Here is a 17723-nt window from a genome sequence, read left to right on the forward strand (position 1 = left end):
GGCATTACTAATATACAGAACTGATGATCCTCAGACGAACTTCTCCTATATCTATAATCTAAATGAGGTCCAACATGATCTTTTAAAATCAAAATTTCCAAAAAAAGTAAGTTTTCTTTAAAGGTCTACACAAGACGCCTCCAAAATGTTTAGTATACTAAACATAACACAAGGGATAATTTGACTTGTGGTGTTATTACTGAATGGAATAACTCTGACAATCAGGGTGATATAGAGCTTCAAAACTTGAAACACAACAGAATAAAGGTGGGTAAATGATCATTACAGAACTGTGTCTGCGTTACTGCAACTCCCTTCCAAAAAGGAGAAAAACAAGGAAATATTTACATTGAAATTCAGCATTCCCCACTGAATGGTTTGATTTACAATATTTTAAAATACTTTGAGCTGGATTACACCTTACCTGATTACCATCACTGATGACGTTTAATCAGAACATTGATTTGCATAAGACAATTCTTGCAGATCCGGGTTAAGACGCTTACAACAGGTGTATAACTGTGAGTGGTTCTACGTTCAAAACAGTTCAGATGATTAAGATGTTTTGGCCTTATGGCCAAGCTACTGGAACCCTTCAGGGTCATACAGCACCTCTGAAATTACAATTTCCTTATGGAACCAGGGACTATAAAGTTTTCCATCAATATCTATAAATACATACATCAAATCTGTATTTTGTTGAAAATCTTGGCCTCTCATAGGTAGCTCAAGATTGTCTACAATTCTGCATCTACATTGTCATTAAAATTTTCAAAATATTCTTACCAGATATACAGCATTTCCCCCCTAAGGTCAGTACACCAGATAGAGTACAATACTACCATAATGAGCACATACCCTGGGGCACTGGCTCTTTCTAAAGTAAAATCATAGGTCAAGCAAAGCATGCCCGATCCCAAGGCAGGTCAGATTAATCTCAGACCTCCTGTTGGGGTTAGATCCAGATCTTCAGAAACCATTGTCTCCTCGGATTAACTTACAATTCTTACTGCTTGACAGTAAGGATCATGTCCACCTCTGCTGCCATCCACAGAGGATACAAGTTTCAGTGACCCTCTGCATAGCAGTGTGGAGAACCTTTTCAATCAGAGAGGTGAAAGACCCACTCCTGAGGATTTTGCATTGAGTGAGAATGGTTATAAGCTTTTTCACTGCTTACAAGACGCTTCTCAAATCACTATAAATAACAGACAATTAAAATATTTTCTTGGCTGCAACTCCCAAAGCACTGACCATGGCTGCTGCTTCATCAGTAAAAACAGGAGTTTGGGGGCTATTGTTTGTCAAGGGTATTTGAGAAAGATAGCAACAAAAACCTGCTTGGATAATAGGAAGGGTATGGGATTCTGAAAGCACTATTTCTTAGATAAAACAAAAATTCAGAAGGCTGCAACCGTGGAACTAATGGCATTATTAATAGGTAAATAGATTCATTAGCTTAACTTTAACAATAAACTTTTTAAATTATTCCAATAAAATATTTCATAGGACATCTTGGAAGTTTGTTTTATACACATTGTACACACTACAGTACTTTGTGTTTAGTAAACGAACTTGTTCTTACGCGACAGATATTTCATTGTTATACTTACAATGTTACATTTACTAATTTTATATTCATAAATTTAAATCCATGTCAGTGATAATGTGCACTTAGTAAAAAGGCCCATAAACCACACAGACTGAATGAGCATTGCGCTTGTATTCGATCTTGTTCCACATAAATAGACTTTATGATAGCAGGGTAACTGCACAAACCGTATTGTAGTCTTTCATAATCCTAGTTATTACTTTTTGTTTAGGATACAGGATATAGGATTTAGGCCAAGCGTTGGGACCTATGAAGTCATTCAGCACTGAAATAGAAACTGGCAATAAAAAGGTTTGAAAGGTGTAACAAGAGGAAAATCTCACAGTTTCACTATGAATAAATAGTTAGGAGAGGGTGGAAAGGAAGATGGAAGAAAGTGAAATGAACAGAGGTACAGTAAAAGGAATGAAAGGGGTTGCAGCTAGGGGATGAAGGGACACTGCAAAGGACCTTAAAGTTATGCCTACAGTGCACCACATGAGGTGCACTGACAGCACGAACCCGTTATGGGGTACTTTTCATTTAAAATCCTTTCTGTTCTTAAAAGGCCTCGATTTCAAACTTGGTCCTAATTTCCACTGCATGGGATTAACTGCAATAAAGTACATACCTTCTGATAAGAACACCATGTTGTCGAAAGTTCAATGCAATGCATTACTAGCCCAAAACGATGCACCTTGTATTTTACTAATTTATTTCTGTTTTTATCTATTGTTTTTTCTTTTCTATTAATTAATCTCTTCTTTCTGTATTTCCTACTATCTTCTGGAACTTCTTTCAAATGAACACCAAATTTTTGGAAGCTTGAATTTCAAGTCAATGGCCCCTGTCAGCTTCTTCCATATGATTAGGGATTAATCTTCTGAATAATAATAATAATAATAATAATAATAATAATAATAATAATAATAATAATAATAATAATAATAATAATAAGTAGAACCAAGCAATACCCTTGCCTATGACTCATATCAACTGTTTGTGCAATGAAAGGCATCGTTATAGCACCTTTGCCAGCACAGATGCATCTGACTAATTATCTTAGAACTAAGAATTTACTTTTCAAATAAGCACTTTGTTATTTTGTTTTTATTTTCAAGACATTAAGAATTAACTTTTCAAATAAGCACTTCGTTATTTTGTTTTTATTTACAAGACATTTCATACAAAATAAATACAATATATGTCGATATTCTATGATATACAATATTTTGAATGCACGGGTTTCCCCAGGCATCATTTGTCATTATTTTTACCCTAAAGTTATCTGTCTTCATACATATGTATTTCACATTACATATAATAAATGGATATCGTAGCTTCAACACAAGGTGGGTCAGATCACAGATATACAAGGTTTTCATCTTTTAATCAACAATGTTCAAATTCAAAATCTCACCTTTCTGTTGTACACTGAATGCACATAATCACTGTCATTACAAAGCATTCTACTTTGGTATATGCAGTTATTTAACTTACTGTATTTCCGTATATATACTAATAATACTGTTTTAATATTGACTGTATTCCATACTGGGCAATTCTAGAGTAGTATCCTGCCCAAGTATTAATACTGGGTACTGTTAAAAAACTGATCCATTAATGGCACTTTTTGGTAGGTATGGTGATGAAATTACATAGCAAGTACTGTTTAGAGTAACTAAATATCTCCTTTCAGGGATAAGTTTTCAACTTTTCTGCTTATAGAGCCTAAGATACTTGGCTCTACTCATACTGCTTTCAATTGGGGCAAGGTATACTCTACAAAAGTACAAAAATTCTTGTGCAATCCGTCAGCGGTTTTATCAAACTGATTTCACAGGTACCGGTTTTGAATTCTGAAGCTCAGTCAAAATTTTTCCCAAACATACAGTCAAGACTAAGACTGTAACACTGATGAAAGTAATCCTAACACAAAATTGTTGGAGCAATTTCACATCACTGTAAAAATCAACATGCTAAACTTCACATCACAGACATGATTAATCAAACTAGAACACACGTTCAAATCCACATAAACTGCATGTACGCAAACTCACACTATTTTCATAATAAGGTAAACATCCACATTTTCATAATCCATTGTACTGTATCGTCTTTTCTTCTTTTTCATCCACCCATTAGATATGTCACAGTTTCATACATTTTCTAACCACTGAACCGTATATGACTTGACAGTACATTGGCAATGGCCATTCTTCCCCCCAACATTTGGTAATCTTGTGGATGGAAAATGACCCTTGCAAAGTCACAAATTGTTGGGTTCAGACCCCATACGAGAAAAATGTCTCTGATGTCCTTTTCACAACGAAAGGAATGGTTGAACAATACATGTTGTACATATAAAAATAGCATGGCCATCTCTGGTATCTGAGCTGTTGTTATTGCAGTAAGGGAACATTGTCACTATAAGGCAGAAGTCACAAGCATACATCCCCAAGGGATGATGATAAATTGATGATAAATTTACAAGAAAGGAATCAATTACTTTAAGGTGTAGCACACTCACATGGAGACCCCATTCATTCGATCAATCCAAGTTTGTCTGTAACAATCAGTTTTGGCGTTCCAGAACACTTCCATATTATTGTACTGTTTGGGTGCTGGATCATTATAGTTAAGGGCTTCACATATACGGCAGTAATGGAAAACCGGGGCACCCAAGTAACCGTGCTGGTTTAACACACGGTATTGGGAACGCCACGCGTGGTACTCCAGATATTTCGCGTGGTCCTTTGACAGGGACCTGTCAAGGAAAAAATAATTACATTGACAGGGTTTATAAGCTTTGAAGAACTAGATTTATGGGCTAATATTATACTGAACTGATATCTTCGATAAAGCTGCTAAGGAATACTCCACAAAATAACTTTATCTCCTTATCTACAAGTACATAACATGCATTGTCCTTACATGCTATAATAAACTTCTGGTTATCCTGTAAGGCAAAATAACCAACGAATAAAATCCTCATTTGACTAAAGTGTATTTATAACATTTTTTCATTTTTATAATTACATTTATATATATATATATATATTATATATATATATTTATATATATGTGTGTGTGTGTGTGTGTGTGTGTAACAGTGTGTGTATGTGTGTGTATATATATATATATATATATATATATATATATATATATATATATATATATATATATATATATATATATATATATATATATACAGGACCCCACCTATTTACAGCTTCCGATTCATGGCTTCACCTATTCGTGGTATTTTTCATAGAAATACTAACAAATTACTGTATTTTCATATTTTCATGACTACATGCACTTTTTGTAACAAAACTATTAAAATATTCAGGTACAGGCATTTTTACAGGGTTTATTGTTGTTTTGAACTATCAAAATAGGCAGTTATAAGCATTTTTTGAGGGGTTTTAAGTGTATTCGCTGATCTGAACTATTCGTGGGGTGTAAGTGGTATGCATCCCTCACGAATAGCAGGAGGTGACTGTATATATAAATCTCAGGTTCAAACCAATGCACAGAAGGCACAGCTTTCAACCTGCAAACATGTCACCTGTACATATAGTATAAGGGCATAACTACATCACTTTTATGAACAGGAGGGGGAAGAAATGGGAAAACAGGAGGATGGGCAAGGGAACTATGATTACTGAGTTTGTAGGAAAAATTATGTTTCAAGTTATAAAAACCGTTTGTTTCATTACATTTACCTTATGTAAATAACCGAATCGCTGTTTGTAAAGAAGGTCGAGTTCTTGAAAGTTCTCCATCAGGAAGCAACAAACCATAACAAAAAAACTGGACAGTGAACAATCAAGCCTCAGGCAACACTACAGTTTGTACCAGGTAAGATTGAACTAAAAGGTGTTAAACATACGGACTGCATCAGGCAGGAAAGTTTTTGAGCGAGAAGAGGAGGCACTTATAATCAGGATAAAGCATAATGGCTGGCACTCCAGGTGGTGTGCATGCCTTCAGTGCCAGAAAGTGGAATGATGGTGAATCATGGCGAAGTGGATGAAAGTGATTTTACAACTTCCTCCCATGTTAGTAAAACATGTCTCTATTGAGTACATACCAGACGTTTATTCACATCACAAGAAAATGTTGAAGTTACCTACATAACCAGGTGCCAGCACAAATGGAATGAAACTGTAGGTTGAACTTACAAGCTATGGGGAAGGTGATTGCCTATTTTGGTATACCCAAGCAAAGTAAGGTCTGCCAAAATCAGTCCTTTAGAAAAACAACCCTTGAAAGTGAGCCCTGATTGCCTTATAAGCAATAGCAAAAAGCTTCTCATCATTCTTTGTTACCAAAGAGAAGGCCAGAATGGCGAGGGCACAGTAGTAAAATCCTGATGATAGGGATCTAAATTTTAGTGATAAACTCAGTGCCAAGAGGAATGCCACTGCAAGTCATCTCCAACAGAAGTACTTCTTCAAGTGGTTCTAAAGGAGGTCTCAGCAGGTTCCATAAAACCCATCAAGATCCAAACATCTTTGATGACCATAATTGGGAATAGGTACATGACACTTTCCTACTGCTGTCTGCAATATGTAAAACATCTGGCATGAGCTATTAACAACTCATAATTGGGAGTGCATACATGAGACTTTCCGGCATAAACATGAACAAAATACTGTGAGAACAATTAAACCAGTCCGGTCCCTTACCAGAATCAAAGGCAGAGGTCAAAAACAGAAGTTTGGTGAACATAAAAATCTGTTGATAAAATGCAAATGCATTTCTCCCCAATAACTCATCTAAGCATCATCATCTACCTGTTGAGCAATGAGGGCCCTGTAAGGATTTACCACAATCAGTGTGCCTTCTGTGGCCAATGCAGTCATTCCTCTGTCTCTTCTCACTCGAACAGTCCAACTACTGTGACTTCATAATACTCCATTTACCTCCCAATTGAAGAAAAAATATATAAAGAGACAATGGTCTAATTAAATTGAATAATAGTAATTAAAGAGACTTAGATGTCTAATCAAACTTAATAATTAGCAAAGATTACAGTTCAAGGAAAGAGGGCAACTTCAAGGTCATCAATTCAACGAAGGAAACTATCCTTATGGTCACTCATTCTCTGCATGCAAGTTCATAAATAATAGGTGAAGGCTACAGTATACTGACAATTTGTTTCTGTACATTCCTGACCAGTCAGTATTTGTGTAACAACATTAAGAATTTTTATACTTACACGAGATAATCCGCAAGATGCTTTGGAGACTGGAACTCATCAACATGGATGAATGAATTGGGAGGCAGCAGCTGACGGTAGCCTTCAATCTTCCCTCCCATAACAACGGGCACTGCTCCCTTCTCTATGGCATTCCACCAGGCCTGGAAGGAAATGACTGAATGAATTGAAAAGAAAAAAAAAAACAGTTATCTTTGAGACTAAGACAGCCCACTAAATGCATAGCCATATTTATGAAGACTTACACTGTGGAAAACTATAAAATGGTCCTCCCTTGATCTTGAATTATCAAAGTGACACATCCCTTTAAAAATTTGCTTCTGAAAAGAAACAAACATCTTCCGTTTGACCTTGGATTCAAACACTACAATGTTACGTATGTTCACTCTTAAGTACAAGCCTAACCTAGAATTTGCACTCTTAGCTCATAAGTTCATGCATAAAGCTAAAACACTATAAAACTAGACCTATCTTCACCATCGACACGTTTCCTTGTAAACCACAGAAATACTGCCCTGAGCAACTGCTAAGAAAAATTAATTAATTTGCAAATACAACAAACAAGTAGTGTACAACTGTTGTGCATCACACACAGATTCAATCATGTGTTTTCTGTTACTTATGACTGGAGAATATTAAACTTAGATATGCAAAGTCCAGTTACTTTTCACTTCACATTTCACAAGTGAATTTTGGCTACTGATTGATCAACTGTCGTCCTCACTCAGCTCTATGTGATGACCATGTGTGAAAAAGTGTATCCATACTCAGTTTACCACCTCAGTTGAGCATCCGTTTCCCAAAGGTTTGGTTATTATGTTCCTCAAGTGCACGAGTAGCGATAACAACATGCCAAGTCTGAAAGAGTTTGGAAAGCCCCTTCTGTGAAGTCAGAAGATTATACAATTCCTGATGTTATGCGGGGCAGTGTGCTGGCAAACTATTTATGGCGTAAGGATTATTTTGCTTGTGTCCCACCTATTGAACTAATTCTCTAATATCAGTTGAGCATCTACTTCGGACAGGATTGTGAGAACCGTGTTCAAGGGTACTGACAGGAATGCATATGAAACAAAAATGCCACAAGAGCCAAATGTTCTCATCAAAATCTTAGCACCAACATTATTTCTTGGTGTCATTGTAGTCACTGATCAAGTTCTGTTGTCCTCTTAGCTCTGGGATACGACAGATTTGGCAAGGTACGGCACTGGATGCATAGCTGCCAAAAGAGAAAGGTCTTCAAAGGAATTACACTAGTCAGGAATCCTTTATGGGACAACTGTTATAGAACCCAAGGACTTTAGTCTCCTCTGCTGAAGACTTCACAATTCTTTAAAATACTGTTAAGAGGCTTCCAAGTAGGATACAAACAAGAACTGGGTTATATTAGCCTGATATAGGATACAAATAGTTGGGAAAATTTGTTTTGAACATTCAAAGACTGTGGCAGGCCAACTACACTAAGAGGACGTGGTGTTTTCGGTTACATATCTCCTAAAGTATCTAGGAGGATGTGCTTTTGTTCTTCAAGAGCAATCAGCTGATGCTGACCGCGTTAGGGTCTTTTGAGTATAGAGTATATCCAAAAACAACAAAACTCCAGGCTCCAATAGTTTATATGGGTGAGCAACAACTACTACTAATTCAAAACAGTCTAATTCATCCAGCCTCAAAACCTGGTGTACCTCAAGAGGAAAAACAAGCTAATCACTTGCATGCTTGATGGAACAGAATGCAGCCTTCATAATTACTGCTACCTTGTGGCTGGAATTTGCATTACTCCACAAGATGTTTCAATTAGATGATGGAACTGTTGTAATTAGTAACTGAAATGAACTTCCATTCTTATGTAAAACATAGGTGTGTATATCATGTACTGCAGCAGATTTATTTTGAAGTATTTCAAATGCTTTACAGTGGCAGAGGACTACAGCATAGTATGTGGTATTGATATATCAAACAGGATACAAGAAATAGGGGCACTTTCAAAACATTTTCGAAGCATAAAATTACTCAACAGTAAAAGTATATAACGAATGAATATATACCAATCAAAGACTGAAGGCAGCAAAAAAGTAAACATACAAACCTTTTCAGTAATATATTCCCTGCAATCGGCATTTTCGAAGGCCAGGTAAAACTTGTAGCTCTTCAAAGCATCACAGTCACGAGTAAAATGTCCAGGGCACTTCAAAGTCCCACAGCGTCCATATACATCTACGTTCATATACTTTTGTAACTCTTTCACGTAATCCCATCGTCTATTGGTCCCACCACAGTTAGAACCCATTATAACAGTAAAATTTGGCTTCGTGTAGAAATAATCCACTTTTTCATACAGAGACGCCTCAGCATCCGTCAATTTTACAGTCCTTCCGTATGGCACAGGAACATCACTGTCCATTCTGTAACTCATGGACCAGTTAAAATAACCATTATAATGGGCGATGTTTTTGTCCTTTGCTACCATGAAAGTAAAATGGGGACACTCATCGGTCAACCAGATCCACCTCTGCTTGAAGTTCGTCCGCTTCGGGAACGAAGATGGACCACGAGTCCTGTGGAGGTGAATCAAGATGGCATCAGCCTTGTCAGCAAGAGAGGAATCGTAAGTGATGTTGCAGTTTCTGACAGAACAGAAACGGAATGGATCCAACTTCTCGTCTCCGTACTCCTTAATCAAACGTCTCTCGATGCTCGGACCAGTTAGCCACGTCAGAATGGTAAAGTTCCTGTTCTGCGGCGTGCCAATGTCTTCTTGTAAATAAAGCCTGCGACCCAAAACAGACAAGCTGCCAATCTGCGACTGCGTCAAATTGCGCCAGTTGTAAATGGGAGAAGAAGGCTTCTGCCAGACATTGTGATTGGGAGGCACTTTCAGGGAATTCTCTTCTGCGTCTTGAGCCTCACCCCCTCCTTCGGGCGCTTCCTTCCTGGCATGCAACTCCGGTTCGACGGAATTCACCTCGTTGGCGGCGTTGTTGTCTTCTGCGTGGGCCTGTCTGGCATCCCTGTCGCCGGCGTCCCCGTCCAGCACTTCTTTGGCGGCATTTTCGTCTTCCTGCACCCCTAGGCTGAGCTCCTCTTTCACCTTCGGTTGAAGGACTTCGTGCCTGATTAAGAAAAGCCTGCCTGCGGGGCTTTTCGAGTGAGGGGACGCCGCTTGCTCCTCGTCACTTCTGATGTAATCACTCTGGTTCCTGGAAATCAGCGTGTTGACGCTGATGTAAATGATGAATGCTATGATGAAGTAAGGAAGTCGCCTCGATCGGGTCATACGCCATATGTAAGCCAGCCTACTTGTTAAGAACCTCAACCTGGAAAGGAAAAATAATGTTGTTTAACCAAGTCATTTCTGACACTGGTAAGTGAATGTCCTACATACGAGTGTCATCTAAATTGAGATTTATGATTTCTTGACTCTTAAGTGTTACCCCCACTAAAAGATTTCTTTTTTGGCAACATTTCATAACACATAATACCTACTACTGCTTCGTTGTCACACAGGCACAACTGTAATTAATAACATTTCAGACACGTGACAATACCTGATGTCTCCTGATAACAGGTATCAACAGCAAACCTCACATTATCTGTTCTACCATTTTTGAAATACTGATTTGCCTGGACGTCAGCAGCATCATGGGAAGGAGGGAGGAACATAAAAGTTAGGCCAAGGGCCAAGCACTGGGACCCATGAGGTCATTCAGCGCTGAAAAGGAAACTGAGAGTAACAGGAGGAAAACCTCGCAGTTGCAATATGAAACCACTGTTAGGAGAAGGTTAAGGAAAGAGAATATGAACGGAGGTACAGTAAAAGGAAAGAAAGGGGCTGCTGCTAGGGGCCGAAAGGAAGCTGCAAAGAACCTTAATTTATGCCTACGGTGCACCGCGTGAGGTGCACCTGAGGGCACTAACTCCCCATGGGGAAATAACCACTGGGATTCGTTTTTTTTTTTTGGGGGAGTACCCCAGGGGGAAGAAGGGTCCACCAATTTGCGTGTGGCGTGCAAAAGCGTGTAACCGGAAGTGTCGCACCGCTGCTTGGCGTTCATAATCATTTTAGAATGTCGTTGTCAGCTGCGTGACATTACCAAAATCATCACCTCAATTTCATCGTGAGGCGTTCTTATTTATTGTTATTGTTGTTGTATTATTATTATTATTATTATTATTATTATTATTATTATTATTATTACTTATCCTTATTCGTTGCCAGTTTATGCTTGTATTAATAATAATAATAATAATAATAATAATAATAATAATAATATCTTTCTTGAGGCTCAGGGCCATATAAATGGAATACACAAATAGCCTACAATACACACAATCTAGATACATAAGGTAACATGATAAAAATAATTGTCGGTAGTATCCACTCAGCTGCTGAAGAAGTAGAAAAAAAACAGAATTCATAATAATGGTAATGACAGTAATTATATGGAAAGCAGAAAAAAATGGTAGCGACAGTTATTTTTATCATTTTTTGCTAGCAGTGTTCCATTATTAGTATTACTGTTGTTATCCATTAAAAGGCGTTATTATTATTATTATTATTACTATTATTATTATTATTATTGTTATTATTATTATTATTATTATTATTATTATTATTATTATTATTACTGTTGTTATCCATTAAAAGACGTTATTATTATTATTATTATTATTATTATTATTATTATTATTTTAAAATAAATCTCTACAGGAGCTTTCAGGAATCTGGTCGATTCCTCTTCAGTAATCCCTTGAAAAGAGGAATCGAACAGATTCCCGAAACCTCTCTGTAGACATTTATTTTTCAATATATATATGTACCCATACATATATATACGGGTCTGTTTCTCGATTTCAAGACTTGTGCTACTAAGAGTTTTTTCATTATTATTATTATTATTATTATTATTATTAGCATTCCTGGCATTTGTGACGTGGAGGCAATCATTATTATTGTTCTCATCACTGTGAACAAATACTTATAAAGAAACAGAACAAATGGCCTGATTTTGCGAGTTTCGGAGAACTCGCTCAAACCTCCACCGACAAAATGAATCCGCCGACATCTTACTCAGCTGAACGCAACATTACCACGATAAAATTGTCGTAGGAAAGTGTCTACACACACACACACACACACACACACACACACACACACACACACACATATATATATATATATATATATATATATATATATATATATATATATATATATATATATATATATATATATATATATATATAAATATATAATTATATTATACATATATATATATATATATATATAGTTATATATATTTATATATTTATATAAATATTATATGACCTAGGCCAAATATCAAGTATATAGTTATATATTATGAGGAGAAGAGGACATGAGAGAGAAGAGAGAGAGAGAGAGAGAGAGAGAGAGAGAGAGAGAGAGAGAGAGAGAGAGAGAGAGAGAGAGAGAGAGAGAGTAAATACTACCACGTCAGCGCATAATTACTGCTAATTATTCATTGCTGTACGGTAAATGCACGTAGCATATTCTACTTACCACCACTGTCACACTTCATAAATATAAACGCCTGAATATTTAATCAACAAGACAATCTAAGCAATCAAGAAAAATCAAGACAAATCAAGGAAAGTCGAGGGAAATTCGGAATGCTGATGTCATTTACAGACAGGTCTCATTACTGCAGACTACTGAATACATTCATTCAGCCGTGCATGGGACAGCCATCAGATTCTCTTTCCAGTTCACAAGATAGAATATAAAATTTAAGCCACGGGCCAAGCGATGGGACCTACGAGGTCATTCGGTACTAAAATGGAAATTGAGAATAAAAAGGTTTGAAAGGTGTAACAGGAGGTAAACCTCGCAGTTGTACTAAGAAGCAATAGTTAGGAGAGGGTGGAACGGAAGGTGGAAGAAAGAGAATATCAGTAGAGGGTGGAAAGGGAGGTGGAAGAAAGAGAATAAGTAGAGGAATGAAAGGGGTCGTAAAAGTAAAAGGAACAGCTAGCTAGGGCCGAAGGGACGCTGCAAAGAACCTTCAGTAATGCCTACAGTGTACCATGCGAGGTGCACTGATGGCATTAACCCCATACAGCGGGGTCCCTGATTAATAAGATGGGGAGGAGCTTAAGATGACGACAATGGTGAAGGATCGTAAAAAGTCCTTCAGAACTGGGACTCGACTCAGAGACAAAAAATGAAGAGACGAGATCTGACAACGACTCAACAAGCGTGCCAGAGGTGTAACACACGTCTCCGTCGTAAGAGCAAGTTCAGTGTTTTGCAAATTCAGGAGCTGAGCTGCTCAGGTGTGTCAGCAAACACAGATGTATTTTGTACAAATACTTTGGAGAGTCAGCGCTTAGTAGACAGAATCTTCACGACATGAAACTGAGAAAGCAAATGATAAATGTTTATATTATTATTATTATTATTATTCTATCTCAGTCATCCTATTCGACTTGGTGGTATTTATAGTGTTGGGGGGTTCCGGGTTGCATCCTACCTCCTTAGGAGTCCATCACTCACCATGTGCGCCGGTTCTGATAGCACGCACTTCTGCATGAATCCTGGAGCTACTCCGGCACCTAGTTGTTCCAGATTCCTTTTCAGGGATCTTGGGATCGTGCCTAGTGTTCCTCTGATTATGGGTACAATTTCCACTGGCATATCCCACATCCTCCTTATTTCTATTTTCACGTCTTGATACTTATCAATTTTTTTATCTCTTTCTTTCTCCTCTACTCTGGTGTCCGATGGTACTGCCACATCAATGAGTGATACTTTCTTCTTGATTTTGTCAATCAGCGACAAGTCTGGTCTATTGACACGTATCACCCTACCTGTTCTGATACCATAGTGACCCAGAGTATCTTTGCCTGATCGTTTTCTATCACTCCCTCTATTATTATTATTATTATTATTATTATTATTATTATTATTATTATTACTCAGAAGATGAACCCTATTTCATATGGAACAACGTAACTCGGGTGTCTTCAGCACCTGCTGAGCCCCACGTTCGATTCTCCATCCGGCCAATGAAGAACTAGAGGAATTTATTTCTGGTGATAGAAATTCATTTCTCAGTATAATGTGGTTCGGATTCCACAACAAGCTGTAGGTCCCGTTGCTAGGTAACCGATAGGTTCTTAGCCACGTGAAATAAATCTAACCCTTCGGTCCAGCCCTAGGAGAGCTGTTATTCAGCTCAGTGGTCTGGTTAAACTAAGGCATGTTTGCTTTCTTTCCACAGGCAAACGAAACCAGTTACACACCACTCTTCAATTGCTAAATCCAGGATGACCCACCATTTGGGAAAAACTTGGGCAAAATTAGCCACTTCAGTCATCTACACAGACGGCTTATCAGCAGCACGTCAGCAGTAATAATAGCAGGTTTCAACTCTATAACATACATTTCACTTTACAGACCTTTGAGACTCGGTACAAAAAATATAAATGGATAAATATACTGAACAGCAAACACTCAAACGTTGCTGACGGTAAAAATAAAGTAAAAATAAAGTTGTGAGTGAATAGCATTCACAGTGGGACAGAAAGGATACTATACCACTACTTTGTATGATCATCATCAATATTATTAACACCGGTAGTACTAAGTGAACCCAAGGGACAAATAACAGTACAGGAACAAGCATGAACAAAAGAATGGTTTAATGTGTCATGAAGCGATAAATCTTATCAGATAACCAACAACCACTCCTAAAATTGGTTTAAATCTGCAGCCGGGCTAACTGATAGCCTTATCATTCTAGTTGGAAAAAATAGGGAGGAATGAAGGAGTTAGTATGAAGGAAGGCAGATAAGAGAAATTCAAATTTTTTGTAATTTTGTGCTTGACAGTTATAAGCACCCGAGATGCAAAAAAATGTTTAAAAAAAGAATAGATCCTGACCAGATAGAATATTTCCATAGATAGGTTATTTCCATCTTACGTCCTGGAATTAAAAACTCGATCAATAATAATAATAATAATAATAATAATAATAATAATAATAATAATAATAATAATAATAATAATAATAATAATAATAATAATATCAACAGAGTAAAAGAGAACAAAATCTCCATCTTTTGAAAAAAATGAAAAATAAAATAAAAAAAAAAGGCTGGGCAAAATACACATAAAAATACATTAAAAAAGGCAAGGAAAAAAAAAATTAATAATCATATGCACATTTATATGAAATTATACGCCATACCTACTACCGACTTCAATCATATTGCTTTCAAAAGATCCCTCCACAACCGCCCCCCCAAACCCCACCAACACACACAGCCTTGGGAAGCAAATGAAGAAATTCTAACTATTTAAGGCTTTGTGGTAACAAGCTTTTCCAAATAGTTTAAAGAAACCGAGAAGTTAAGAAGATATCTTGATTATTACGATTATATATTATATATAGATATCTTATATTATTATATATTATATATATATATATATATATATATATATATATATATATATATATATCTGGAAAAGATGACACCATATATATATATATATATATATATATATATATATATATATATATATATAAATTTATCAGTGAATTATCCCTGATGGTTAGTCAACTGTGGTGGTTCACAGCCGTGATGAAGAGCAAGCAACCTCACCCAAGCCACCTTCTGGAGCCACCCCCTCTACAAAGGAACACATACACGTGTGCGTCCAACTGGCAATGCACACGTGTACGAAGGCGTCCGCGTGTATAAACACACACACTTTGCACAAAGGAATCAGGCTGCCTCCTGCCCTGACTGACTTATCCTGAATGTGGTTTCATTTTGAACAAAGACAACGGGCACCACCTCTCTCTGGACATTTATGTGCGGGTAGGAGAGAGAGAGAGAGAGAGAGAGAGAGAGAGAGAGAGAGAGAGAGAGAGAGAGAGAGAGAACACATGCACGTGTACATGCCTGAAAACATACGTGGTTGAATGCTTGTAAACACGAAAAGAGATGGAACTTGAGAGAGAGAGAGAGAGAGAGAGAGAGAGAGAGAGAGAGAGAGAGAGAGAGAGAGAGAGAGAACACATGTACATGTACATGCCTGAAAACATATGTGGTTGAATGCCTGTAATACGAAAAGAGATGGAACTTGAGAGAGAGAGAGAGAGAGAGAGAGAGAGAGAGAGAGAGAGAGAGAGAGAGAGAGAGAGAGAGAAATACAATACAGCCCATTGCTGGTAATCTAATCTACACACACACACAGATATGCCGTCTCACATACTTCGTTGCAACGATCCCAATCTCCAGATTACAATGAATTACACCACACAATACATTATCCAGCAGTGCCTGCACTTACGAAAAAAGAATGTATAATGAATTACAAACCACAATACATTATTCCACGATAAATAGACTAGCGAACAAAGAATGTATAATGAAACAGACATTTCACCAGGAACCTTGGCACATATGCAACAGTCTGCAACTTGACATAACAATAGGAAGAAATCTACCACGCCTACAATAATGAGTTCATACAAATAACAGATAAATACAAATAGGTAATAAATAAATATAAGTACAAGTGTTCATTGGAATAACAGATAAACATATAGAAATATATAAATAAAAATATATACAAGTGTTCATACAAATTACAGATTAATACAAATAAATACAAATGTTTATATAGATAATAAAGACATATAAATAAACAATAAATATAAATAAATACAAGTGTTCTTATAATGCTAAATAAATATAAGTATCAGGTACTTATTACATTTTCACTGCAATGAAGCATTTTTGAGATTCAAATTCCATATTTAAACGCTGAATTAACATGACATGGCAAACTACTCAGGTAAATGAATGCTGTGTCAGACAAAAGTCTCACACCTGTGAAATACTGACGACACATGTATAGACTATACAGACTTTAGGCCAAAGGCCAAGCACTGGGACCAATGAGGTCATTCAGCGTTGAGAAGGAAATTGACAGTAAAAGTTTGAACGGTTGTCAAAAGTTTGAATGGTGTAACAGGAGGAAAACCTCGCAGATGCACCATAAATCAGTCGTTAGGGTGGAAAGCAAGATGGCAGAAAGAGAATATGAAAAGAGGTGTAGTAAAAGGAACGAAAGGGGTTGCAGCTAGGGGCCGAAAGCACGCTGCAAAGGACCTCAAGTAATGCCTACAATGTACCACATGTGGCGCACTGACGGCACTAACCCCCTACGGGGGACAAATGTATCTAGCCTATGAACGCACACACAGATACACATTAATATATTATCAAACTAGTTTTACCAGACCGCTGAGCTAATTATCTGCTCTCAGGGGCTGGCCCGAAGGATTCGTTTTAGTTTTCTGGAAAAGAAAACTATCGTGCCGGCTTTGTCTGTCCGTTCCCGCTTTTTCTGTCCGCCCTCAGATCTTAAAAACTATTGAGGTTAGAGGGCTGCAAACTGGTATGTTGATCATCCATCCTCCAATCATCAAACATACCAAATTACAGCCCTCTAGCCTCTGTAGTTTTTATTTCATTTAAGGTTAAAGTCAGCCATAATCGTGCTTCTGGCAACGATAGAGGATAGGCCACCACCGGCCCGTGGTTAAATTTTCATGGGCCGCGGCTCACAGAGGATTATACCGATACCACCGAAAGATAGATCTATTTTTCGGTGGCTTTCATTATACGCTGTAGCGGCTGTACAGAAAACTCGATTGCGCCGCAGAAACTTCGGCGCATTTTTTACCTATTTATAATTATGATTTATATTTTGTCAATTAAATTACATTTTTTCAAAAACCTTCATAACTGGATTAATTTCAGATGTTGAAATTTCTGAAAATTTCCCAGACCGATTTATCGCCAAAACTCGATGTTCGCTTTTGATTATACTTTGGACATTTACAAACA

The 17723-nt window shown here is 37.2% G+C and overlaps 1 protein-coding gene across 3 annotated transcripts in view; it reads right to left on the reverse strand.

Annotated features, from left to right (window-relative positions):
• Positions 1-2742: 2742 nt before the first annotated feature.
• LOC136849970 (4-galactosyl-N-acetylglucosaminide 3-alpha-L-fucosyltransferase FUT6-like) overlaps positions 2743-17723 on the reverse strand; it is a 66018-nt gene continuing 51037 nt past the window's right edge. For all 3 annotated transcript variants that reach the window (XM_067123498.1, XM_067123497.1, XM_067123500.1), the window contains 3 exons: positions 8908-10135; positions 6819-6961; positions 2743-4358 (listed from right to left, as the gene is read on the reverse strand). In XM_067123498.1, the coding sequence (XP_066979599.1) occupies positions 4118-4358; positions 6819-6961; positions 8908-10135 (1612 nt within the window). In that variant the 3' untranslated portion in view covers positions 2743-4117. The remainder of the gene's footprint in view (positions 4359-6818; positions 6962-8907; positions 10136-17723) is intronic.

This window comes from Macrobrachium rosenbergii, chromosome 21, assembly GCF_040412425.1.
Source record: "Macrobrachium rosenbergii isolate ZJJX-2024 chromosome 21, ASM4041242v1, whole genome shotgun sequence".
Classification (NCBI taxonomy): domain Eukaryota; kingdom Metazoa; phylum Arthropoda; class Malacostraca; order Decapoda; family Palaemonidae; genus Macrobrachium; species Macrobrachium rosenbergii.